General features: G+C 55.9%; 1 protein-coding gene across 2 annotated transcripts; it reads left to right on the plus strand.

Annotated features, from left to right (window-relative positions):
- Positions 1 to 215: 215 nt before the first annotated feature.
- LOC105474284 (retinoic acid receptor gamma) lies at positions 216 to 22,046 on the plus strand. Of its 2 annotated transcripts, XM_071071671.1 has the most exons (10): positions 216 to 452; positions 1,192 to 1,258; positions 4,690 to 5,015; positions 16,275 to 16,423; positions 16,635 to 16,776; positions 17,459 to 17,619; positions 17,830 to 18,006; positions 18,365 to 18,569; positions 18,824 to 18,982; positions 20,481 to 22,045. In XM_071071671.1, the coding sequence occupies exons 3-10, from the start codon at positions 4,832 to 4,834 to the stop codon at positions 20,666 to 20,668; spliced, it is 1,365 nt and encodes a 454-aa protein (XP_070927772.1). In that variant the 5' UTR covers positions 216 to 452; positions 1,192 to 1,258; positions 4,690 to 4,831; the 3' UTR covers positions 20,669 to 22,045. The 2 variants fall into 2 exon arrangements, with proteins under 2 accessions (XP_070927772.1, XP_011727139.1); XM_011728837.2 differs by lacking the exons at positions 216 to 452; positions 1,192 to 1,258; positions 4,690 to 5,015 and adding an exon at positions 11,752 to 12,162 and having other exon boundaries at positions 20,481 to 22,046.
- Positions 22,047 to 24,010: the final 1,964 nt, after the last annotated feature.

Below are 24,010 nucleotides of genomic sequence, written 5' to 3' on the forward strand. Positions count from 1 at the left end.
AAATGGGAGGGGCAGAGACCCAGGCGTCCCGGGCCGCCCCGCCCTGTCCCCCTCCCGCCCACCCATCCCTCCGCCCCCCAGCCCCAGGGCACAGAGGAGGGAGCCGGGCAGGGGCAGGCAGGGGAAGGAGGAGCGAGGGCGGGAGGGGGAGGAGGGAGCTGGGCAGGGAGGGAGGTGGGGGGGGTGGGGAGGGAGAAAAAGAAAGAAAATATTTTCCGTGTCCCCGCCTGCAGAGTCAGTGTGCGGTTTGGGAGAAAATGTGTCGGATATTTTGGGGCGGTCACGTGGGCGGGCGGGCTTCGAGAGGCCCCGGGACAGTCCCAGCCTAAAGCCGTGCCTCCCCAGGAGCCCCCCAGTACCACGAGCCCCGGACATTGCGACGCTCCATCCCAGAGACCGCCCGACGCCGGGACCTCGGGGCTCCGCCGCCTCCCTTCCCCCTCCCACTCCAGGTGAGTCAGGCGGGGAAGGAGGCTCGCCCGCTCCGTCGCCTGGGTCCTCCGACGAGGCGGCTGGGGGAAGGGGCGCGGAGGAGCCGCACGGGCGAATGTCCTCCAGAGGCTGGCCAGGCTGGCCGCCGGGCTTGAGGGGGGCTTCTTGCCCCGACCCGGGCCAGCCCTGCTGTGGGAAGGGAATGGGGAAGATTTTAACAGGCTGAGGATGGGCTGGGTCATCTGCCCTGCATTTTGGTGCATAGCAGAGGAGAGCATTTGGGGAAGTCTTCAGCCGGGGGCATTCCTCCTTATATTTTTGTGCTGGGAATGTGAGAGAAGACAGGGATTCTCTTGCGGGGAAAGACTACCACCCCCTTACCCCCGGGCTCTGATGGGTAGATTTGATGTTCCATGCTGGTCCAAGTTCCTCCCTCTCCAGTGGAATGGCACACCTTGGACATCAGAAGGCAAGGAAAACGTTCAGAGGCAAGTGAGCCTGGCCCTCCGCGTCCAGCAGTTCCGAGGGACTAGTGCATAGGATAGGGATCTGTGAACTTTCCTTGAAGCTCTGGATTCCCTCCGACACGTTCCCAGCCCAGGTGCGAGCCTTGGCTCCCTCCAGCCAAGGTGCGGGGGGGCACCTCTGGAGTATTCTTGAGGGAAGCCCAAATGGAACAAACAAAGAGCAGGAAGACCGGGACAGGGACCCAGGAGTGCTGGTCCCAGAGTTCCACTGACGCTGCCTCTCTGTCTTTAGCAGCTACGGCCCAGTTCCCTCAACCTGACCCAGTATGTAGGAGCCAGTCTCCGCAGGCGGCCAGCCGGTAAGAAGATGCTTGGTTGTTAGTGGTGGTGGTGGGGCGGCAGGGGAGCCTGAGTAGGAGGTCTTCAGGGCAAAAAACTGAGATGACTGTCCTGCTTTAGGGCTCTGGTCCTGGGCAGCTGGAATCCCAGTCCTCAAGTCTGAGGCTTCTGCCCTTAGTGTCAGATGTTGAGTTGGGGTCAAGGACCACAGCCAGCGTCTCATATCCCTGAGGCAAGTAGAGAGAAGACAGGGGAGTGGGGATAGTGTGTGCAGGGTGCCTGGAGCTTGGGTATCCCATATAGACAGACACACAAACACACACATACACACACACACGCACTGTGGCCTACAGCCTAGTAGGCAGCATGGGGCACGCCCCCCCACATCCCGGCACACCCCCACCCCTGGCTCAGAAAGCCACCTAACTGGCACCTCCAGTTCCCCCCTCTGCCCCACCCTGCCCATGCCCTCTGATGCCCACACACATTCCACTGGCATTGCCTGCCTGCCTCCTGGGCACTGCCCCTCCCTGGGGCTAGTAGGGTGGAGGGAGGGCACCTGGGGATGAGAGGTGGAGACTCAAGGGTCTGGACTCCCCCAGGGATGGCACGAAGCCAAGGAAGCCTGGCCCACTGCTGCCTCCTGGGGAGCAGGCTGGGGGCCCAGGCTAGAGCAGAGGATGCCTGGGTTCTCTGCCCAGGCTGGAGATGGGGTCATGGAAAAAGGTGGTCGTGTTTATACAGAGGGGAGGGGGGCAGCGGGTGGAGAGTGGCCGACAAGAGCAGCTTTGTTCCAGGCTCTGGAGCGGGCAGGGCGGCAGGGAAACGCACCCCCCTCCATCCGGCAGCCCCCTTCATCCATGCCCTCCCCTCAACTCCACCTCAGCTCTAAGAGAAGCAGCTTTGTAAAAGCCCCTCTCCCCTAGTCCGTCATCCCCCCTGCCCCACCATCTGAGATGGCATCTTAGTAGAGGAAGAATGTTCTCTACTTTCCACGAGTCCCCCAAAGAACCAAGGCATCTGGGGCCTCAGTTTAGGATTTCCTTTTACTCTGCACTGCCTTCAATTCCTTAGTCCATTCCTCTACCCTAGATTTAAGACCCTCCCCTTCTCTTCCCAGCCAAGAGAGAATCAAGGCTCAAAAGTGGGAGGAATCTCTGTCCCCTTCCTCTCTTCACTCAACTCCCAAGTCCCTTCTCTGAGGCAAAATAAGAGGAAGGCCAGGGACAACTCTCCTTGGCTCACATGCAGCATCATTCCTTGGTGAGGATCAGGAGCTGAGCATCCCTCTGTGGGAACCCCCCACTGCCCTCCCCGCAGGCCTGTGTTTCCCATTGGTAGGTGAGAAGCAAAGACAAGGAGGGCTAAGGCAGAGAGCCTTGTTCCCAGTCTAAGCCAAGTCTGGGGAACATGGGGATGGGGGAGTCCTCTAGTAGCTTCTCACCCTTGTCATTGGAGGGGTTAATCCACTTGGAATGTGGCCTGGCCAGTTGAGCTGGGGCCCAGGGGCCTCAGGGGCCCCGAACTCCTGGCTCCATCTGGGCTTAACTAGGGATGAGAACTTCGGAGGGGAATAGGAGAAGGAAAAGGAGAGGGACCCTGGAGGCTTGGAGCTCAGACTTTTAGGGCTTGTGAAAACACTGGGTTAAAGAGTTTGAGGGTGCTGGGTGTATGGGTGGTGCCATGGTGAGGGGCAGGGGATGCTTCATTCATAAGGGCTGAGTGAAGTGTGATGGCATTGGGGTCTGGGTTCTTGTAACCTCCATGACAGTTTACCCTCAAGGGCTTGAAGGCCAAGGTAGAGGAGAGAAAGAAAAACAAGCAAAAACAAAAATAAAAACCAGAGGTATAAAGACTGAGAGCTATCGATCCTAGAAGCAAATACTGATGGAAAGAAAGGCAGATATATCCATCCCCTTCCTCTGGGCCTGCCCACCCCATGGTCTCTCTGCGTTTTAGTCTCTTGGCCCTTCTCTGCCCTTCACAGCAGTCTGTTATGGTTCTGGCTGGTGGAGATACCCAGGCTGGGGTGACTCTTCCTCCCTAGCCCACTAACTGCCTAGAGAGGCGAGAAGTTCTGGGGCTCCTGGGAAAGCCAACCTTTTCCTTTGTCAGAGGATCAGGATAGGAACCACCTACTTAGCACTAGGATTCCCATCTTCTGTCTACCTCCTTCTCCTCCCCTTCCCCTGGGCTCAGGTTTAAACTCTTAGAGGGAAGCCTACTTTGGGGGAGGAGAGGATGCAGGGAGAACGTCCCAGAAATAGGGAGCCCAGGGATAAGAAAGAAAAAGAGGCAGAATGCCTGGGCACGTGGCTCACGCCTGTAATCCCAGCACTTTGAGAGGTCAAGTCAGGCGGATCACCTGAGTTCGAGACTAGCCTGACCAACATGAAGAAACCCCATCTCTAATAAAAATACAAACATTAGCCGTCTCAAAAGAGAGAGAGAGAGAGAGAAAAGGAGGCAGAGAAGTAAAGTCAGCTGACCAAGAAGCAGCTCCTTGGCATCATACATTTGGCACAAGTGTGGTTCCATCAACATCCTTAGATTTGAAGCAGTGGGTACAAGAGGGCTTAGAGGGTGAGGAAAAATTAGAGACAGGAAGAATTGGGAGGGGAAACTGGAAGAGGGAGTGTTAAATAGAGAGGGAAGTGCTTACTAAAGCAGAGCTATGGAGGAAAATCAGGTACAAAGAGAACTAATATGAGACATTTACATAGCATTCCCTATGTGCCCTACATCATGCCAAACACTTGACATTGGTTAATTTATTTAGTCCTCACAACGACCATATGAGGTAGGCCCTATTGTTAGTCCCAAGTGATGCATGAGGAAACTGAGGCACAGAGAGATTGACATGCCTGAAGTTCCACAGCTAGCAAGTGGTAGGGTACAGTCCAGGTAGTCTGGCTCTAGAGTCTGTCCCCCAACCTTTGCCTTGTACTCCTCTCCAGAGAGCTGTAGGGCTCCCAGGTAATAACAGAGTTATGTTTGTTTTCTCCAGGATGGTAAAGAGTTTGAATCTGGGCTCCCCCACTTGCAGCCATGTGACCTTAAGCCAGTCACTTCATCTCAGTTTCCTCATATGTGAAATGGGAATCCTAACTCCCAGTTCACAGGACTGATGTGAGGGGCAGGTCAAACGCTTAGCCCAGTTGTGGTGATTCATGATCACTTCCCAGTCTAGGAGTTCTCTCCACCAGAAGTCTTCAGACCATCATTCACCTTGGGACCTCCGTTTACCCTTTCCCGGAGCTCCTCTGGAGTTTCTCAGAGCCTGCATAACCCCCTGCCCTGCCCTCTCTGCCACACTGCGAGGGCCCTGAGCCAGGGCAGGATAAACCATAGCAGCACAGAGGGAGAAGACTGCAACTGAGAGAGGGTCATGGGGCTTGGAACCTCAGAGTGGTCATTCTCTCATCTCTCCTTTCCCTCTCTTTCTCCCTAGGACTCTTGGAGGCCCAGTGGGCAGGCCAGGCAGGGCGGGCACGGAGCCTCCCAGGCTGGGGCAGTGGGCATGGGCAGGGGCTGTGGCTGAAGACCTCCCCCGCCCACTGCGGACCCCAGGGGACTCCCACACCGCAGCTGCCATGGCCACCAATAAGGAGCGACTCTTTGCGGCTGGTGCCCTGGGGCCTGGATCTGGCTACCCAGGGGCAGGCTTCCCCTTCGCCTTCCCAGGGGCACTCAGGGGGTCTCCGCCTTTCGAGATGCTGAGCCCTAGCTTCCGGGGCCTGGGCCAGCCTGACCTCCCCAAGGAGATGGCCTCTCTGTGTGAGTCTCAGGGATCTTGGGGAATGAGGGCAAATGGAAACAGGAGGGCATCTGGAGGGTGGATGGTAAAAGAGTTGGCACCCCAGTTAGGAAGACAGGCAGGGGACAGGGGTTTGGCCTAATGGAGTAGTAGTGAGTAACAGAGGGTGGCAGTGGTGGTGAGGAAGGAGTTTGGATGTGGACTCAATGGAAGTGTTTGCAAATGAGAGTTCTCCTGTTCAAATAGGATAGGGAGGTAGCAGGCCTAAAACTTGGAGGGCGGGTATCTAAAACTGCCTCCTGGGTCAGTCAACTAGTAGAGGGGCACACCTTTGTGTGGGCAAGCTGGGGGTGGGTCTGGTGCAGGGTGAAGCTGCTGCCTGCATGCAGTTGGGAGTTGTGGGGAGCCAGAATGGGAAGCAGAAGAGTCTGGGAGGATAGTCACCTGGTTCTGTGATCAAGAGGTGAAACTGGGCCGGGCGCAGTGGCTTATGCCTGCAATCCCAGCACTTTGGGAGGCCGAGGTGGGTGGGTCACTTGAGGCTAGGAGTTCAAGACCAGCCTGGCCAACATGGTGAAACCCGTCTCTACTAAAAATACAAAAATTAGCCGGGTGTGGTGGTGTGTGCCTGTAATCCCAGCTACTTGGGAGGCTGAGGCAGGAGAATCGCTTGAACTTGGGAGGCAGAGGTTGCGGTGAGCTGAGATCATGCTACTGCACTCCAGCCTGGGCGACAGAGCGAGACTCCATCTCAAAAAAAAAAAAAAAAAAAAAAAGAAACCCTGTCTCTACTAAAAATACAAAAATTAGTGGGTGTGGTGGCACATACCTGTAATCCCAGCTACTCAGGAGGCTGAGGGAATCGCTTGAACCCAGAGGCAAAGGTTGTAGTGAGCCAAGATCGTGCCACTGCACTCTAGCCTGAGCAACAGAGCAAAACTCTGTCTCAAAGAGGGAAAAAAAAAAAAAGGTGAAATTGCTTTGAATTACGTGGAGGCTGCAGAAAGGGGAAAGAAATCCTGTGCCAGGTCCCCAAAGATGTGTGGGGACAGGAGACTGTGCTTCTTGGTTCTGGGGAGGATAGAAACGACTGCAAAGAAGGTAGCTTTTGTACCATAAGTAATCCAGAGGCAGAGGGGGGTGTTCCAGAAGCATCCTCTCCTCCATCGGTGTGGGTCTGGGCTCCTCCCCTCCCTGCAGGTCTGGCATAGAGCCTGCATGCTGTGCAGATCCCTACTTGTTCCCCAGGCCTGCCCTCTTTGGGTTAAGCCTTTGAGTGCTGACAGCAGGCAAGGCTTGGGCCTCTCCTCTCCTCCTCCCTCTGGGACCCCTCTCCTCCCAGTTGGTAGTCATTCCTCCTGGCCAGGCCATTACCTTACAGGTGGGGGTGCCAAGCTGGTTAAGAGAAGGCTTCAACTGGGGACAAGAGAAGGTGATTGAAGGGCGGGGGAAAGGGCAATTTCTGAGACAGAGTTGGAGAGAAAAAGACAAAAAGATAAAGGCACATCCTTCATGGCTCCACAAGTGCAGAGACAGAGGTAGAAGAGAAGGCGCCCTGCTTCCAGGAGGGGGCATGCAGAGGGTTGTGTGTCTGTATGTGAAAGGGGCGACTAGGCTGGGCTGGCAGCTCCAGTGGAAAGAGTGTGTTCATCTGGAGAAGGGGTGAGTGTGTGGTGCCTCCAGACTTGATGCAGTTGTGTGTGCACAGCATCTCCCTGAGCCTCTGCTCATGTAAAGAATTCCAGTGTGTGCAACAAAGAGTCAGTGTGAGGAGTGAGGAGGGATTTCGTAGTGCTGCTGACGCTGTGGCTGGCATTTGGTGAAGCCTGCTGGTGGCATGTCTGTAGTCCAACAGGGGTTATTTGAGTGGCATGTAGGTGAACAAGAGAGCACAAAGTGCCCTTTTTGGAAACTTCAGCTGGGCTTCCCCAGACTTCATTTTCACCCCACGAATCTGTCCTAGGGACCTGGGGAAGTGGGAAGGAACCATCCTCCCCACATGAATGTACTTCTGGCAGCGAATCCTACAACTCAGCCTCTTGGGACTTGATTTTCCCAGGTCCTGGGAGAGGCAAGTAAAGGAGATGGAGTGGAGAGGGAGAGGAGAGAGAATGGTAGTGGGGACAACGCTAGAGCTAGTAGCCAGTCCCCAGTGACGTCCCCCTTGTGCCCCTGTGCTGTGGACACACTGAGATCAAGGTCAGGGTTCAAAGTGAGGTCAAGGTAGGGAAGTGGTCAGACTGGGCTCCATCTTCGAAGGCCATGCTGAAGGAGGGGGCTGAAAGGAGAAATCCAAGGGAGGAGCCAGAGCCAGGGCAGGTAGCTGGGGAGGGTGCGGCTAGCGTGGAGGGACAGGCCTGGGCAGGGAGGTGGCAGGAGGAGGGAGGAGGGGAAGGCTTGGGGGTGGGTCCCTATGTGGCTTAACTGGGGGTGGGGCATGCAGCACCTAGTGGTAGTGGAGAGGAAGACATAGGGGAGAGGAAGAGACCCAGGAGTCTGGGAAATCTTCCAGAGTGGGAGAGTAGCAGAAGAGTGACAGAGTGTCCTCTCTCATTTCTCTGACCTGCTGTCCCTTTTTGGCTGGGCGCATCTAGTGGAGAGGGTTTAGAGGCCTAAATCTGATGCCAAAGGCATACTCACCTTGAGTTTGTGCGTCTCATCACCCTCTCCCTTATTCTGTGGATGACACATACACACTCTCTCTCACACACAGACTAAGAGAGGTGGCCCTTGAAGAGGTCTGGCACTTCTCCCTGAGGCTGGCTCTTGGATATTACTGGGTCCCTGGCACCTTGGGGACATCCTTGTTGAGAATTGAAGTCTTGCTGTACTTCCTGGGGCTGTCTCGGGGTCTGAAGCGGGTGAGGCAGGCGTCTCGGAACTGCATGGTGGTGGATGGGAGGCTCAGGGGAGCACATGTTGCTGAGGCAAGCACAGGCCTGTGCTCATGGAAAGCAGAGGGGTGTGTGTATGTGTGTGCGCGTGCGTGTGTGTTCATGCATGTGCATGAAACCCCTGGTGTCTGTGTCCCTATGTATCTCTATGTTTGTGAATCCTAGTGTGTTCTAGATTTGCTTTCTACAGGGAACAGAGTCTGATGAGAGAGAACAGAAGCCTTGCCCTCCTCCCACTCCTGAGCAGATAGCTGTGGTCCTGACGACCTAGCCCAGTTTGTCCTCTGAACCTAGCGATGTTGCCCTGGCCATGGGGCCACTGTCCCTGGGGCAAGAACCCCAGACTTCACCACACTAAGTTCACCACATGGGGAAACTGAGGACAGGCTGGCACAGAGAGAGAGTGAGTCTTGCTTAAAAGAAACTGAAAAAGAGAGACTCACAGACAAGACAAGGGACAGCTACCCAGGCGCAAAGGTGCAGACACAGAGAGGCCAGGCACTGGGAGAAGCAAGGAGAACAAGCAGGCGGGTAAGGGCAGTGAGCAGTGAGGCCTCCTCCAGGAAAAAACCCCAGTCAACTGCCTCCTTTCCCCTCCCCTCCCTGGTCTCTCCTCCTCCGGCACAGGCTCCAGCTCCAGGCCGACACAAACGGGGCTTTGATTGCAACAGGAAACCTCTTTGGCGGGGGGAGCCGGGCAAGCCGCCGCCGCCAGGGCCCAGGCTGCACCCCCCTCTCCTGGCCCCCTACCCGGTCCCAGCCCCCATCCTGCCCAGCGCGCCTCACATCCCTGCTTTGGGCCCCACTCTCATTCACACCTCCCTATTCTTCTGCTCTTCTGCTGCCCCCTCCTCCAGAGACCCCCTCCCATTTCCCTTCAGGTGGGACTCCTACCTCAGGACTCACCCTTCTGGCAGGGCCTGCTTTACTTTGAAATGCCCCCTTTTCAGCTTTTCGAGGGAGGGTTTTAGAAAAAAGGGAGAATTTAGCGTGAAGAATTCAGAGCCAGTTATCCTCAAGCCCCATCCAGAAGGTGGCAAGAAGGGAAAGGCGGGGTGCATAAGGAGTTAGCTGTCCCTGCTCTGCCTCTTCCTGGCCAAACTCATCCTTGCCAGGGTGGCAGGGGCTCTGAGGGGTGACCCCGAAAGAATCTGAGTGCTAATGGCCTTATTAGTTGGGGAGGGGTACACTCCTCTTTGCCTCTAGGACTATGCCTTTGTGGGGCTCTAGCTGGGAGGGGGGTGTGCCCTGGTGGTGGGGATCATAGGGAAGAGGGTGAGTCAGGCAGCAGCCCCCCTTCATACTCCCACCAGGATGGCGGAGAACATCTGGTTCCCATGAAATGCTAGAAGGCTAATGGGTCTAATTGCTGCAATAAGGTCTGGAGAAACTTTGGGGAAAAGAGGGGGCACTAGATCCCCCATCCTCTTACCTTCTCCCCAAGGCTGTACTAAATCTGTCTAGAATGGGGGGGTCAGGGTTGATGGGGAGGGAGGGCCTGATGCCCTAATGCCTGGTCCTAAGGACCCCCTCCAGGCAATGCCTGGGATGCACACACAGATGGGGTGATGAGGAGTGGGGTGCATCTGGTGAAGAGAAATGGGGGCTATTGAGGACTCATGGCTTCCTGGAGCCCTCCCCCAACTCCTCCTGTGCCCTCCTCCCAACCCCCTCCCTGTGGCCTGGCCACTTCTGGTTCTAATTACCAACCAGGCAGGCCTGACTTAATTGGGACCTTTCAGATTTCTGAGGGGGAAGGGGGGTACTGACAGCTTGAAGTTGACTAATCAAGGCTCTTTCCCTCTTGTTTTCGGGGGTACTCCCTATTTTGCACTTAACTGATTGTTTTTGTTGTTTGTCGCTGGACAGATTCAGATTCAGAAAGTTTTCTTTTTTCTTTCTTTCTTTCTTTCTTTCTTTCTTTCTTTCTTTCTTTCTTTCTTTCTTTTTCTTTTCTCTCTCTCTCTCTCTCTCTCTCTCTCTCTCTTTATTTTCTTTGTTTCTTCTTTTTGTGGGGTGGGGATGACTGGATTCAGAAATGGGTATTTGGGGTTGGGGGAGCAGGAGGGAGCTTACACTGGGTTGGAAAGAGCAGTGCATTCCCTCCCCACTCCTGCTTCAAGCCCACCAGTCACTCTTGCCACCCCGAGGTTCCCCGCCATCCACAAGTCAGGCCTATTCCCAGTCCCGGCAGCCCCTACCCCTCCCCCGCGCCCGCCATCCCTCGCCTACTCTGGCACCCCTTCCTGCCCTTTATTCTTCCAACAGGCGCCCCACTCCTGCAGCACCCCCAGTGCGCCCCCCACCCGGTACAACAGATTCTTAGAAAAGCGCGCCCCGCCCTGGCCCAGCCATAGCCGCCTGGCGGGGGAAGGGCTGGGCCGGGCGCCGCTCCCGCTCCGCGGCGCTGCCCGTGTGAGCGGCGCTGACAGAGCCGGCTGGGCAGGCAGGCCGGGCGACCCGGCGGCTGAAGGCGGGGCGCGGGGGAGGGGGCGGTTTCCGGGAGTCGCCGCCGCTGGCGCTGTCCGGGGCCAGGGTCCCCCATTCGGCCTTGCCGGGCCAGGGCAAACTTCTGACGTGGCCAAACCCCCGCCCACCTCACCCCCTTCTCCGCCGGGCGAGGGCGCTCAGTGCCGGAAGGGGCAACCCAGGGAACAGTGTGGCGGCCCTTGGAGAGCTGAGGGGCACTAGCGTGGGACCGAAGGGAGGGCACTTATGCCTAGGCTGGGGGTATTTAAAGACCCTGAGAACAGTCAGTGACCGGAAGCGCCCCTATTGCCGAGGGAGCCCTTGGCATTCAGACACTGGAGGAGGGGATTTGGCCATCAGGGGCAGATTCATCGAGGTGCAGTTGGCACGGCAGGCACAGCTTAGGGGGTAGTTTTGTGCTCTAAAAGTGAACTTATGTTCGAGGAAGGAGCATCGAGAGAGACAGTCGAGGCGCTTAGGGAGCGTCAGTTGCAGGATAGGGCTTCGGGGACTCGGAGGGAGGCGGCCCGGGCCGCGGTGGAGGGCGGACTGCTCGGGCTAGGAGGGGTAGACTCTGGCTGCGCTGGAGGGGGCGGGGGACTCCGCGGCCGCGGTGGAGACGGCCTGGGCGGGGTGGGGCGGGGCCGGGTCAGGAGGAGGTGAGCGCGCTCGGCCACCCGCCCCGAGGGGGGTTCCCGGAGAGTTCACGGCGGGAGCGCGCTCCGGCCCTCGGACCGGGGGTGGGGAGACGGGAAGGAAGGAGGAGGCAGCGCGCGCCGAGCCGCAGGAATGCACTGTTCGGCCCTGAAGCGGGCGCGCGGAGGGGGAGGGCGGAGCCAGGCCTGGGAATGAGAGGGGTGGAGGTAGTGCAGGTCCCGAGCCTCAGGAGAGCAGCAGCGCGCGGGGACCTCCACTTTCCCCTCTTCCCAATCATCCTTAACACCCCTGTATTGACTAGCGTGAAAAAGGGAGAGTCTGAGGAGGGGAAAAACTCTGAAAGGAAATGCTTATGTTTGGTTCCTCCACTCCTTTCTCCAACCCCGACCTGGGCACGCGCCTCAGTGCAAATGCGTGCAAAGCCTATAAGCTGTGAAGAGTATGCTTGCAAACATTCTCCCGAGCAAGGTGTCTGCACAAACGTGTGTGCACCCATGATTTTATATGCGTGCTCACATGTATGTGCACTCTTGCATATTTGCAAATTCTTGGTGCCTGATAAGATAAATGCATGCACGGATGTGTGTCTAAGCAAGCGCGCGCCGCGGAGCTAGTGTACGTATGTGTATGTGTGCGCTCCACTCTCAGCTCTGCTCATCTCGGTGCCCGGCCCCCTTCGCTCTCCAAGCCCCACCCCCCACCCCTCCGGGCTTCGCTTTTTAAAAAGGTCTCCCGATTGCTAGCTGCCGAGGCACCCAGATAGAGCTGGACAGAGGCTAAAGCGGCAGCCCCAGCTTCGCGCCCCGCCCAGTCCCTTTCCCCTGCTGGGGATCCCCCTCTTCCCCGCCCACCCCTTGCCCCGCATGCAGCCCAGCGCCCTATGCTAGCCCTCCCCCTCCCCCCCTGCTGGAGCGGGGCGCCGCCGGGGGAGGAGGGGGAATCGGCTGCGGGTCCTTGGTGTTTCTAGCACCCAGCTTCCCTCCAAGCCGGGTCGCGATGTACGACTGTATGGAAACGTTTTCCCCGGGTCCGCGACGGCTGTACGGGGCGGCCGGGCCCGGGACCGGCTTGCTGCGCAGAGCCACCGGCGGCTCCTGTTTCGCCGGACTTGAGTCTTTTGCCTGGCCGCAACCCACCAGCCTGCAATGTAGGTACCCGAGTCCGGGGCTGGGGTGTAGGGTGCAGGAGAGGCTGGGATTTACTCTTTCCGTGTGTAAAGAGTGGAACTGGGGTGCAAGGAGGAGCTTCTGGTCCTTTCTATGTAAGGTACTGGCCCTTTAAACGTGGGGGCCTCAGCGTCTCCTTTGCGTGTGTGCAGTAGTGTTTGGAGTGTGTGTGGTTTTTATGGTGGGTGTTTAGCTCGAACCTGTGGTTGATGCCACTCCAGAGTTCCTGGGGATAGGGGGAGACCGAGGTGTGTGGGTAGTTTGCGCCTTCAGGTCCGTGGCCCTGGAAGGATATGACACTCAGGACAGTGGGTGGCGTTTGTAAAGCCCATGTGGGAAGCTGGCAGTGTTAAAAATATTGTTTGCAGAGCGTGTGAATCCCTGGAGTGTGCAGCGCCTTGCCTAGGTGGTGTGGGTGTGGGAGCAAGGGTCTTTCCACCAGTGTCGCCTGCGACAGCTGCCAGGTCCACATGGCCTGTGAGGGGATGTTTATGGCGTGAGGCCGGGAGGGCGTGTGCCCCTGCGTGGCTGCGGGGGCGGTTTTGGAAAGTGCTGTGTTCGAGAGTGCATCCTGTGTGTTATGCCGGGTGGAAAAGGTTGTGCACACAAGAGGGAGAAGGCTGAGTTCTGTACGCCACTCTCCATATAAAAAAAGAAATGTTTGGAAACGTGTATGCGGTTATATGCAGAGAGATGATTTTTTCCTATGGCTCCAACACACACAACTTCAGCAGGAAGCGAAAAGTTTAAAGCAAAGTCTGTGTGTGTGGTGGGGGGCGGCCTGAAGTTGACAGCGGCAGGGCGAGTACCATTGCTGGGTCCCCAAATATCTATCTTCCCCCTCCGTGAAATGGGAGATGCCAGGCCGGGGGCCCTGGAACCCCTTTCCAGAGCAGTAATAAAAAGCTGGGGACTGAGAAGCAGTAAAAATGAAGTCCAGATGAGAGGCGGCTTTGAAGCTTGGGCCACAGTGCCTGGAGGGGGTGGAGTGTGGGGAGGGGCCAGGAGCAGAGCCTGGAACACCCCCCAAATTTACCCTGGGCTGGGATGTGCTCGAAGCCTGGGTGCGGACGGCCGGGGACGAGGGGTTTGGGGGCACGCTGGGAAGGGTGGGAAGGGGCGGGCAGCGGGCGGGGCGGCGGGCGCTGGGGGAGTGCGCACGCCAGGTCACCAAGCCCCCGCCAACGCGCCTCGCTCCTTGGCACCAGGCAGCGCTGTTTACAAGTTCGGATTTTTTTTTTTTTTTTGTGGTTCCAGAGCAGAGCTGCTCAAATTTAACAACTGGGAAGCTGGAAGAGGGAGATGGCAAACAAGGAGACCGGACTTTATTTTACTTTACTTTTGGGTGGGGTGGGGGAAGAATTAAAAGCGTGTCATTTAAAGAAACGAGAAAACATGGAACTATTGCTTTGCAGCAAATCCCTGTGAATTCTTAACTTTCTTCTCATTGCCCAATAGAACGGGGAGTTGGGGTATGTTGTATGTTGTAGGGGTGCTGAGATGGAAAGAATCTTCCAGGTAGGGCTTCTGGGGGCTGGGCGGAGACCCTATCTTTTCTCAGGCCTATGGAAGAAGCCCTTTGGGCTTGACTGGCAGTAGGTTTTTGCGTTTTAATTTGGACCAATAATTTTGGCCTCTGGGATCATGGTGGACACACAAAGCCAGTTTCAGGCCTGCCCCCACACACTTTCAGAGGGAAGGCTGCTTGGGAGGTGGGGGTGGGCTGGATATGTGTGTGTGTGTGCCTGTTTGGAGGCTTTGGTGTCCTGGTGCTGCGTGCACAGGCTGGGGTGTTTGTCTGGCGGTAGAGCTGTTCCCTTGTGTGGCCAAGTGCTGGGTGTTGTGTGTCAGCCTTGTGACTGGTACATCTACCTCCACGGTGTGGCTGGAGTGAGTGTGTCTCTATTCTGACTTTGCGTCTGTGCCAGAATCTAGTGAGGGTTCTAGAAGCCCATTGTAATATGCCTGCTTTGGTGCCCTGCGTGTTGTTAACCTGTGAGTATGTGTGTCTCCAAGGAGGTGTGTGCTAGATTGTGAGTCGGGGCTGCTCAGCTCTGGGCCTCACAGCTGGGAGCGTTTACAGCCGGTTATAAAGAGTTTGTTTGAAGCTCCGCGCAGCCTGGTCAGGAATTTCCTCAATTTCAGCAATTTGGGCTTTAAAAGGAGAAAACCCCAGAGCCCACCCCCATCCTCCCCAGCAGGGGCCCCTGCCTAACCCAGGAGCAGCATCCCTACGGTGGGGTCCAAGCCCCAGGCTGGGGAGGGGATCTGATTGGAGTAGACCCAGTTAGCTTTCTGGGGCCTTGACCTCGCAGATTGACCTCGGAGCCACTAGGCTGCACTTTAGGGTTCAGGGGGTAGGGATGTGACAGTATCACTTAGATGGAAAAAGTTGCCCCCGGGCCTGTCTCCCTAAGGCCCCCAGTCTTATAATTGGCTGGCATTGCCCCATGCCAGTCTGACCACACCCAGGCCCTTGCGCAAGAGAGGAAATGAGGCAGCGCTCTGCGGGCAGGGAGGGCGTCAGCGCCAGAGTGAGCACCACCCCACGCACAGGCCTTGGGTAGAACATGTGCCCTCGAAGGACACAGTGGTGGGTCTGAGGAGTGAGAGGTTGGGAAAGGCATTCCAGCCCTCCCCACATCTCTCAGCACTAGCCCCTCCTGGAGCCCCCGTCCCTAGTCTTGAATAGACTTCAGGCACCCTTTTTTCCCCCTCTCTTCTCTCCTTTTCCTTTGGGGAATCTCACTCTGGCAGGATTCTTATGCTAATTGAATGTATGTGTGTTGGGGGTGGGGAGGGCTTCCCTCCTGTGGGGTGGGTGGAGCTAGCCTGGAACCCTGGCATCCTGGGCATTCCTTCCGCCCTTCTGGCTGCATTGGGGTGGACTTCTGACTAGGTGGGCTGCAGAGGGTTAGAGGGGGAGAAGGTGTTCATGAGGTGGGTGCATGGGACACACCTTAGGGAGGGTCTTAGGAATTGTTTTGCATTAACTTGGGTCCTCCAGGTTTGGGCAACAGGTCGTACAGGTGAATAATTTACAAATTTTTGGAATCTCTGAAGACCAACCACACACGCGCCCACACACACACACTTAACCGGCAGCCTTTGAACAGAGCAGAGCATGTCCTCCCCATACTGTGGGGCTGAGAGCCCTTTTGAGCTGCAATTGGGTATTTTCAGAGTGAAGACAGAAGCTCAGAGAGGGTCCAGAAACAGGTCCCCTCCCCCATCAGTCCCATTTACCTACTGTCACCTGACTTCTCCAGTTTGCTACACCTCCAATGGCTTCCAGACCTGAGAAACTGAGCAAACACCTCAGTCTCCGCTTCCCCAGCTTCTCTGACTCAACAGCCACTTGGATCCGCTGGTGGTGTGGCACTGAGCTGGTCACTTCCCCTCTTGTGGCTCAGTTTCTTCAAGCGTGAACCAAGGCTGTGGTGCGTCTTCCCCTGAGACCTGTGCCCCGTTTGCTCCGCTGTCAGTTATTCAGGGGTGGTGTGAGAGAGAAGCCTGAGGAGTTATCCCCCCGAACTACTGGAGAGGAAGTGAGGTCCTGGTCTACCTGCTAAGCATCCCAGCAGGTCATTTGGCCAGTGCCAGCTACAGGAAGCCTGTCATTGCCTACCTGCCCCCAGAGTTATTGCCCCACAGGGAGGACAGTGGGAGGTAGACTACCCGACAAAGATCTACCAAAGAGACAGAGAGTGACTAGAGAGCTCAGAGCTGCAGGGCTTTAACCCTTCTATCTACCTCCTGTAGTTAGGGAAACAGACCCAGAGAAGTCAATTTCCAGAATGGCCTTGGTTTGGAATTTGGAGGATTAAACATGTCATACAGGGTGAGGGCTGGCATTCTTGTGAACAAGTTGGTTAGACTGTGGAGGGCGGACTAGGGGTCACAGCAAGCTGTGGTAACAGTGGTCGTTTAGAGGATTCTGACAGTGCTTACTGCTGGGACTAGTGCACTGTGGTAGTCATGGCTTTCACCGGTGGGCCAAGGAACAAATGCACATGGGGTGTGTGTGATGAGGAAGCCTGGGTATCTGTGGGGTCCTTCTCCCCTGACCCTCACATCACTGCTTCCCTCCCAGCGGTGGAGACACAGAGCACCAGCTCAGAGGAGATGGTGCCCAGCTCGCCCTCGCCCCCTCCGCCTCCTCGGGTCTACAAGCCATGCTTCGTGTGCAATGACAAGTCCTCTGGCTACCACTATGGGGTCAGCTCTTGTGAAGGCTGCAAGGTGTGTACGTGGTGGGGGTGGGCAGACGGGGGATCCAGTTACCCGAATAAGATGAGAGACCAGGCACACAGATGCTGTGTGTGAGCAGCACTGCTTTGCACATAGGTGGTTAATAGATTAGGTCAGGCCTGGGGCAACCTGCAAGGCCGGTGAGAGGATGGTACTCCCAGCATTGTGCTTCAGAGACCCTGTCTTTTTCCCTCAACTCCAGGGCTTCTTTCGCCGAAGCATCCAGAAGAACATGGTGTACACGTGTCATCGTGACAAAAACTGTATCATCAACAAGGTGACCAGGAATCGCTGCCAGTACTGCCGGCTACAGAAGTGCTTTGAAGTGGGCATGTCCAAGGAAGGTAGGCTCCCATCCTTGGCCTGGGCAGGAGCACTCCATTCCTACCCTATGGCTGTGGCCCTCTTTCCTCTGGCCACTCCCATTTCCCTGACCTCTGAGACTTGGCTTGCCCTGGGGTGCTGCCTTCTCCCAGGCCAGTCTTGTTTGATTAGCTCCATTCACCCAGGAGGCCCCACTGTTTCCCATTCTCCCTCTCAGGGAGCTTGACCCTTCCTCTGAATGGGTGAATAAGTAGGGTCTCACATTCCCCCTGTTTCATGGGGGAAATGAAGCTGGTGGGCTTGCCAGTCCCTTCCCCTCCCCTGGACTGAGCCAGAGATGGATATGGGGTGGCTCCTCCTCTCCACCCCCCCCCACCATTGTGCTGCCAAGGCTATAAGTGGATATCCTGCCGCCTGCATATCCTGCCCCCCCTCCCCCAGCTCCTGCAGGGTGACAGGAAGGGCAGGATGGAGCCGAATGGCCTGGGGAGGGAGCAGGGGCCGCAGGCCCTGGGTGGGGCTGGGGAGAACCAGCCTGGGAATAGGAGCTAATATAGGCAATAGGGAAACTGAGGCACTAATTAGAGTGCCAGAGAATAGATATTCATGATAAGGACTGAGCACATTAAATTAGGGTGAGAGAAGACACCCAAAGGGAGGCTCTGAGGGTCCTGACTCTCTCCTTGTGCCTCCACCCACAAGCTGTGCGAAATGACCGGAACAAGAAGAAGAAGGAGGTGAAGGAAGAAGGGTCACCTGACAGCTATGAGCTGAGCCCCCAATTAGAAGAGCTCATCACCAAGGTCAGCAAAGCCCATCAGGAGACCTTCCCCTCGCTCTGCCAGCTGGGCAAGTATACCACGGTAAGGAATGGGCAGAGCCCAGTGAGGGCAGGGCACTCTTCACTTCGGGGAATGGGGCTGGGTTATGTTGGAGGTTATCATCAACTGGTGCTGAGGACAAGGAAGGCATCAGAATGCAGAGGAGAGAGCTTGGGATATTGGTAGGGAGAAGACAGTCTCCAGAGGTGGACCTTAGCTTGCCTTCCAACCTCCTACCCCTCCCCTCTATAGAACTCCAGTGCAGACCACCGCGTGCAGCTAGATCTGGGGCTGTGGGACAAGTTCAGTGAGCTGGCCACCAAGTGCATCATCAAGATCGTGGAGTTTGCCAAGCGGTTGCCTGGCTTTACAGGGCTCAGCATTGCTGATCAGATAACTCTGCTCAAGGCTGCCTGCCTAGATATCCTGGTAAGTTAGGCCCTGTGGGTCCTGCCACAGCCCGACCCTCATATGGGACCCTCAACAATTCCTTGATCCATGCAAAGATTTCCTTACCTTGCACTCCCTGCCACACATGGGGGACTTCTCTGCTCTCTTTTTGTCCTAGCCCCTCACTCTATGACCTGATCCTAGACTTTTGGATGCCCTGTCTCCTCCTGACTTCCCAGGACTACCCCTGCCAAGCCTCAGATCCTCCACTTCTGCCTTCTCCATGCCTGCTTCAGGTTGCATTCACTGGGGACCTAACCTCCTCACTTTCCACTCATTCCCTCTTTTCCCCATCCCTCAGAAACAGCACTAACCCTCCTCCACCTCCCACCTTCAGATGCTGCGGATCTGCACAAGGTACACCCCAGAGCAGGACACTATGACCTTCTCCGACGGGCTGACCCTGAACCGGACCCAGATGCACAATGCCGGCTTCGGGCCCCTCACAGACCTTGTCTTTGCCTTTGCTGGGCAGCTCCTGCCCCTGGAGATGGATGACACCGAGACAGGGCTGCTCAGCGCCATCTGCCTCATCTGCGGAGGTGCGGGGGCGCCCCCTGGCGTCTACTCAGTGCTCAGTCTCCTTTTCCACCACTCCATGCGGGATCTCTGACTGGGAGGGGGCGTGGAGGACCCAGCGGTCTCTTCCCCTGGTAATTCTTGCACCAGGCCCCATCCACAGAGTTCTCAAACCCTGTACAAGCTTCCCAAAAGGCCAGTTGGGGATCAGCCATCTGTCACTGTATCTTCCCCATCTCTTCCTTCCCCTCTAACTCCACTATACTTGTCCCCATAGACCGCATGGACCTGGAGGAGCCCGAAAAAGTGGACAAGCTGCAGGAGCCACTGCTGGAAGCCCTGAGGCTATATGCCCGGCGCCGGCGGCCCAGCCAGCCCTACATGTTCCCAAGGATGCTCATGAAAATTACCGACCTCCGGGGCATCAGCACTAAGGGTGAGTCATGAGTGGGTGTCCCCTCTCTGTCTTCCCAGGGCTGTTGGTCTCCCAGGTCAGACAGGTGGACACGCAGAGACTAGAACAGAGTAGTCGAGATCCAGGCAATCTACACTGGAATCCTAGCTCTGCCACATAGTAGTGGGACACTTTGGGCAAATTGCTTCTAAACCAGTACTGTCCAATGGAACTTTCTGCAATGATGGGGATACAATAGTCATTAGCCACATGTGGCTTTTTTTTTTTTTTTTTTTTTTTTGAGACGGAGTCTCACGCTGTTGCCCAGGCTGAAGTGCAGTGGCGCGATCTCGGCTCACTGCAAGCTCCGCCTCCCGGGTTCCCGCCATTCTCCTGCCTCAGCCTCCTGAGTAGCTGGGACTACAGGCGCCCGCCACCGCGCCTGGCTAATTTTTTGTATTTTTAGTAGAGACGGGGTTTCACTGTGGTCTCGATCTCCTGACCTTGTGATCCGCCCGCCTCGGCCTCCCAAAGTGCTGGGATTACAGGCTTGAGCCACCGCGCCCGGCCCACATGTGGCTTTTAAGCATCTGAAATGTGACTACTGCAACTGCAGAACTGAATTTTTAATTCAGCACAATTCCAAGTACATATACATACATATATCTATATATCTATACACACAAAGTCTTCAGCAAATTGCTTTACTTTTTTTATCTTGTTTGTAAACTGGGCTATTCTTCACACACCTTGTAAGGCTGTCTTGAGGACTAAATTAGTTAATATACAATGTAAAGCAAGGCACCATGGTGCGCTTCTGTAGTTCCAGCTACTCAGGAGGCTGAGGCAGAAAGATCAGTTGAGGCCAGAAGTTGGAGGCTTCTGTGAGCTATGATTGCACCTGTGAATAGCCACGGCAGTCCAGCCTGGGTAACCCAGCAACACTCTGCCTCTAAAACAACAACAACAACAACACAACAACAAAAAAACCCCATAACACATACAGTGTACTTAGAATTGTGCTGAATTAAAAATTCCATTCTGCAGTTGCAGTAGTCACATTTCAGATTGCCACATGTGGCCAGTGACTACTGTATTCCCATCATTGCAAAGTTCTATTGGACAGTCCAGGCTTAGAAGGATGTCTGGAACATTGTGTTTGATAAATATTAGCTGTTGTAATAAATGTTATTAAGAGAACAGGACTAGGAACAACTGGCAAGCTCTGGACATTCGAGAGTGGGGTACTTGGGGAGTGGGGTTGGAAGTTGTGTGCATTGTGCTCTCTGAAGAGACAGCCTGAAAGAATGGGATGAATAGGCAGCAGGCCTGGTAGAGAAGGCCAGGTAGAGGTTCCAGGCAGAGGAGTGGCACCCAGGAAGCCTAGTGAGAAGAGGATGAGCTGGGGACAGAGAGGTGGTGGGCCTGTGCTGGGCGCCCCCTAGGAGAGTCAGAGGCAGTTGAGAAAGGTTAGGGAGATGGCCTGAAGGGCCATGTGCCTCTGTCCTCCTGAGCCTCTCTCTTTGCCTCTCCATTGTAGGAGCTGAAAGGGCTATTACCCTGAAGATGGAGATTCCAGGCCCGATGCCTCCCCTAATCCGAGAGATGCTGGAGAACCCTGAAATGTTTGAGGATGACTCCTCGCAGCCTGGTCCCCATCCCAATGCCTCTAGCGAGGATGAGGTTCCCGGGGGCCAGGGCAAAGGGGGCCTGAAGTCCCCAGCCTGACCAGGGCCCCTGACCTCTCCGCTGTGGGGGTTGGGGCTCCAGGCAGCAGACTGACCATCTCCCAGACTGCCAGTGACTGGGGGAGGACCTGCTCTGCCCTCTCCCCACCCCTTCCAATGAGCTCCTTGTTTTTGCCAAAGTTTCCAGGGGTGCCTCTGTGTTCATCCCCTTCCCGATCTAACCGGCTCCCTCGCCAGTCCTGGGGGCCTGCCCTGCTCCCACCAGGAGAGAGGGCAGAGGGATGAGCCTGAGTTTGGACTCTAAAATCTCAGCACTGCCCCTCAGGTGCCAGGGTCCTAGGCTCCCCAGGGCAAGAGGAAGACCCTGCCATTCCACAGCCCCTTCCTCTGCCAGGTGCTTGGCTCTCTGGGAGCAAATAGGAACACTAGAGACCAAAAAGGGGGCAAAGGAGAAGGGCTGAGCCCACCTTTTTGCCCCTACCCTTGGTGCCTAATGCTGTGTGATGCACCTGCAGGGTGTGTGCTAGCCTCTGTGCCCCGTCCTTGTGCCAGGTCAAGGTGGGGGCAGGCTGGGCCCTGCATTTCTGGGGCAGGAACAGAGGGTGAAAGGGACAGATAGATGCAGGTCCATTCTGCACCTCTTGGCTCGGGTGCAGAGTTCACCCTGTGCCCTCCGTTACAAGTCCCTCCCCCAGCCCTGTCATGTGCCTTGGGCTCCTCCTGCCCTCCATCTCAGCCATCGGGGCAGGGACCCTCCTACACTACAGAGGGGCCAGGGGATCCCTCTCTCCCTAGTGCCTTCCACCCTTTACCCCCCAGAGCAGCTTGGCCCAGGGAGGGGGGATGCTGCTTAGCTGATCCTGCCCTGACCCAGAGGAAGCCTCTATTTATTTATTAGCTTTTGTTTACACCCTGGAATTGACCCTTTCCTCCAGGGGTCTTGGGTGGGGGAGCCCAGGGCCCCTGTGACCCCTCCCTTCTTCCTCCAATCCCCAGTTTGTATTTAGCTGCCAAATAAGATTCCCATTGGCTCCCTGTGTTCTCTTGGGGGGTCAGGGTACTGTCCCCTCCCCTCTGTTTACATCTCCCCTGTACCCCGCTGTATTGCATATTGCTGAGTTTTCTATTTTTGCAAAATAAAGTGATGGAAACTCATGGGATGTGGCTCCCTTTAGGAGGTGGTAGGGAAATGATCAGCTGACCTGGTGAGGAAGCTGAGTGAGTAGGGAAAGCTTGTAATTGATTGGACTTTGCAGCTTTCTTGGTAGAAGAAAACAGGATGAAATGTGCCTGGATTGCGGTGGGGACAGGATGGGGGAAAGGGAGCCATGGGGACTCACCCTGAGTGACCGGGTTTCCCACAACCACCAGGTGTGGGTTCAGGCCCATGCTGGAGTGCAGTGGCGCAATCTCAGCTCACTGCAACCTCCACTTCCCAGGTTCAAGCAATTCTCTTGCCTCAGCCTCCCGAGTAGCTGGAATTACAGGGGTGCACCACCACACCCAGCTAATTTGTTTAATTTTTAGTAGAGACAGAGTTTCACCATGTTGGCCAGGCTGGTCTCAAACTTCTGACCTCAGGTGATCCGCCTGCCTTGGCCTCCCAAAGTACTGGGATTACAGGCGTGAGCCACTGCATCTGGCCTGGTGTGGGTTCTTATGTTGGATCCTGTGGATCTCTGGGAGGGCATGAATGGACTTCACAGGTCTGTAAGCCTGTCCCCACCTCCAATTATGCATATGTGCATATCTGCTCTTCTTTGGGGAAGGAGTACTTTCTTTTCTTGAGACAGAATTTCACTCTTGTTGCCCAGTCTGGAGTGCAGTGGCGTGATCTTGGCTCACTGCAACCTCTGCCTCCCAGGTTCAAGCGATTTTCCTGCCTCAGCCTCCTGCGTAGCTGGGATTACAGGAGTGCACCACCATGCCCAGATAATTTTTGTATTTTTAGTAGAGACAGGGTTTCACCATATTGGCTAGGCTGGTCTTGAACTCCTGACCTCAAGTGATCCACCCACCTCAGCCTCCCACAGTGTTGGGATTACAGGCGTGGGCCACCGTGCCTGGCCTGAAGTTTCATTTAGTTCTTATGAGGGTTCCTGGCCCCAGAAGAGAAGAACCACAACCTGCATCTAAGCTACAGTGTTTCTGTTTTACACCAGCCCCTCACCCAGGGAGCCCTCTGGCCTTCTGTCCCCACCCACCCTGCTATCACCTTATAGCTTACTCCCCCCACCCTCTCTGTTCCCACTCTTCACCCCATGACCTCCACTCACCGCCCCCTGCACTGTTACCTTCTCCGAATATCTGTCCTTGCTCCCACACACCTCTCTGCAGCACGCCTTTGCAGTGTCTTTGGCCTCTACTGTTGCACCCTGTACTCTTCCCTTCGCCCTCTGTGACTCCCCTCAAGCCCTGCCTCCGTGTTCTACCTTCCCTGGGACAGTGCCTTGCCTACCTTGTTCCTGGCTCTCTTCACTGGTGACCTGTGGATATGACAAAAAAGTTGAGGATGTGGGAGTAGGGGAGAGAAGAGTGGAGGGCGGAAAGCAGAAGAAGAAAGTGAAAGAAGCTCTAGAGGAAACCACAGGGCCTGTGGGGAAGGAGGGTCATTGCCGTGGTAAACCCTGGTTGTGGGGGAAGGGTATGGGTTCTGGCTACCCCATAGCCTGAGGCCGGCCAAGCCCACCCAGAGAAAGAGCCCCTCCTCTCCAATTGTCCCCTCCTAGCAGCTACACCTCTGCAATCCATCTGACATTGAGCACCTACTGTAAGATGGGCACTTGGCTAGGTGCAGTGGCGCCAGCAGGGAAGCCTGGTAGAGCCAGTCCCTGCCCACAAGGAGTGCTCCTTCTGGTAGGGGAGATCAACCTGTGAACACAGATCTCATGTCTAGTTCCCTCTCAAAGCTCTTAGTGATCTGTATGGGCCAGGAGCAAATCCCATTAATATTTTCCTACTCTCCCTACAGGCTTCATCCTTTCCTTGGCTTCAGCTATTGTTCCTGCACTCTGCTTCTCCCAGTTCACATCCTCCACCCCTTTCCCAGGCTCCACTACTGTCTTGGCTCCTGGCTCCCCAATCTCATGCTCTGAGCCTGGCCCTGTGCCTCTCTCTTCCAAGTTTCCAGCTGTCTGGACCTTGAATTTCTCAAAGCCTCTTCACTTCTCACCTGTCACTTCTCATCCCTACTAATTCTCTTATCAAGCCCTTACTTAGTATGTGCCAGGTAGTCTTCTAGGCAATTGATATGAATTATCTCTTTTAATTCTCCCGACAATCCTGTGAGTCCTGCTTGACAGATGAGAAAACAGCTGCAGGTGGGGTTAAGTAATTCAGCTAAGATCCTTACTACAAGTAAGTAGTAGAGCCAGGATTTGAA

This window comes from Macaca nemestrina, chromosome 10 (assembly GCF_043159975.1).
Source record: "Macaca nemestrina isolate mMacNem1 chromosome 10, mMacNem.hap1, whole genome shotgun sequence".
Lineage (NCBI taxonomy): Eukaryota > Metazoa > Chordata > Mammalia > Primates > Cercopithecidae > Macaca > Macaca nemestrina.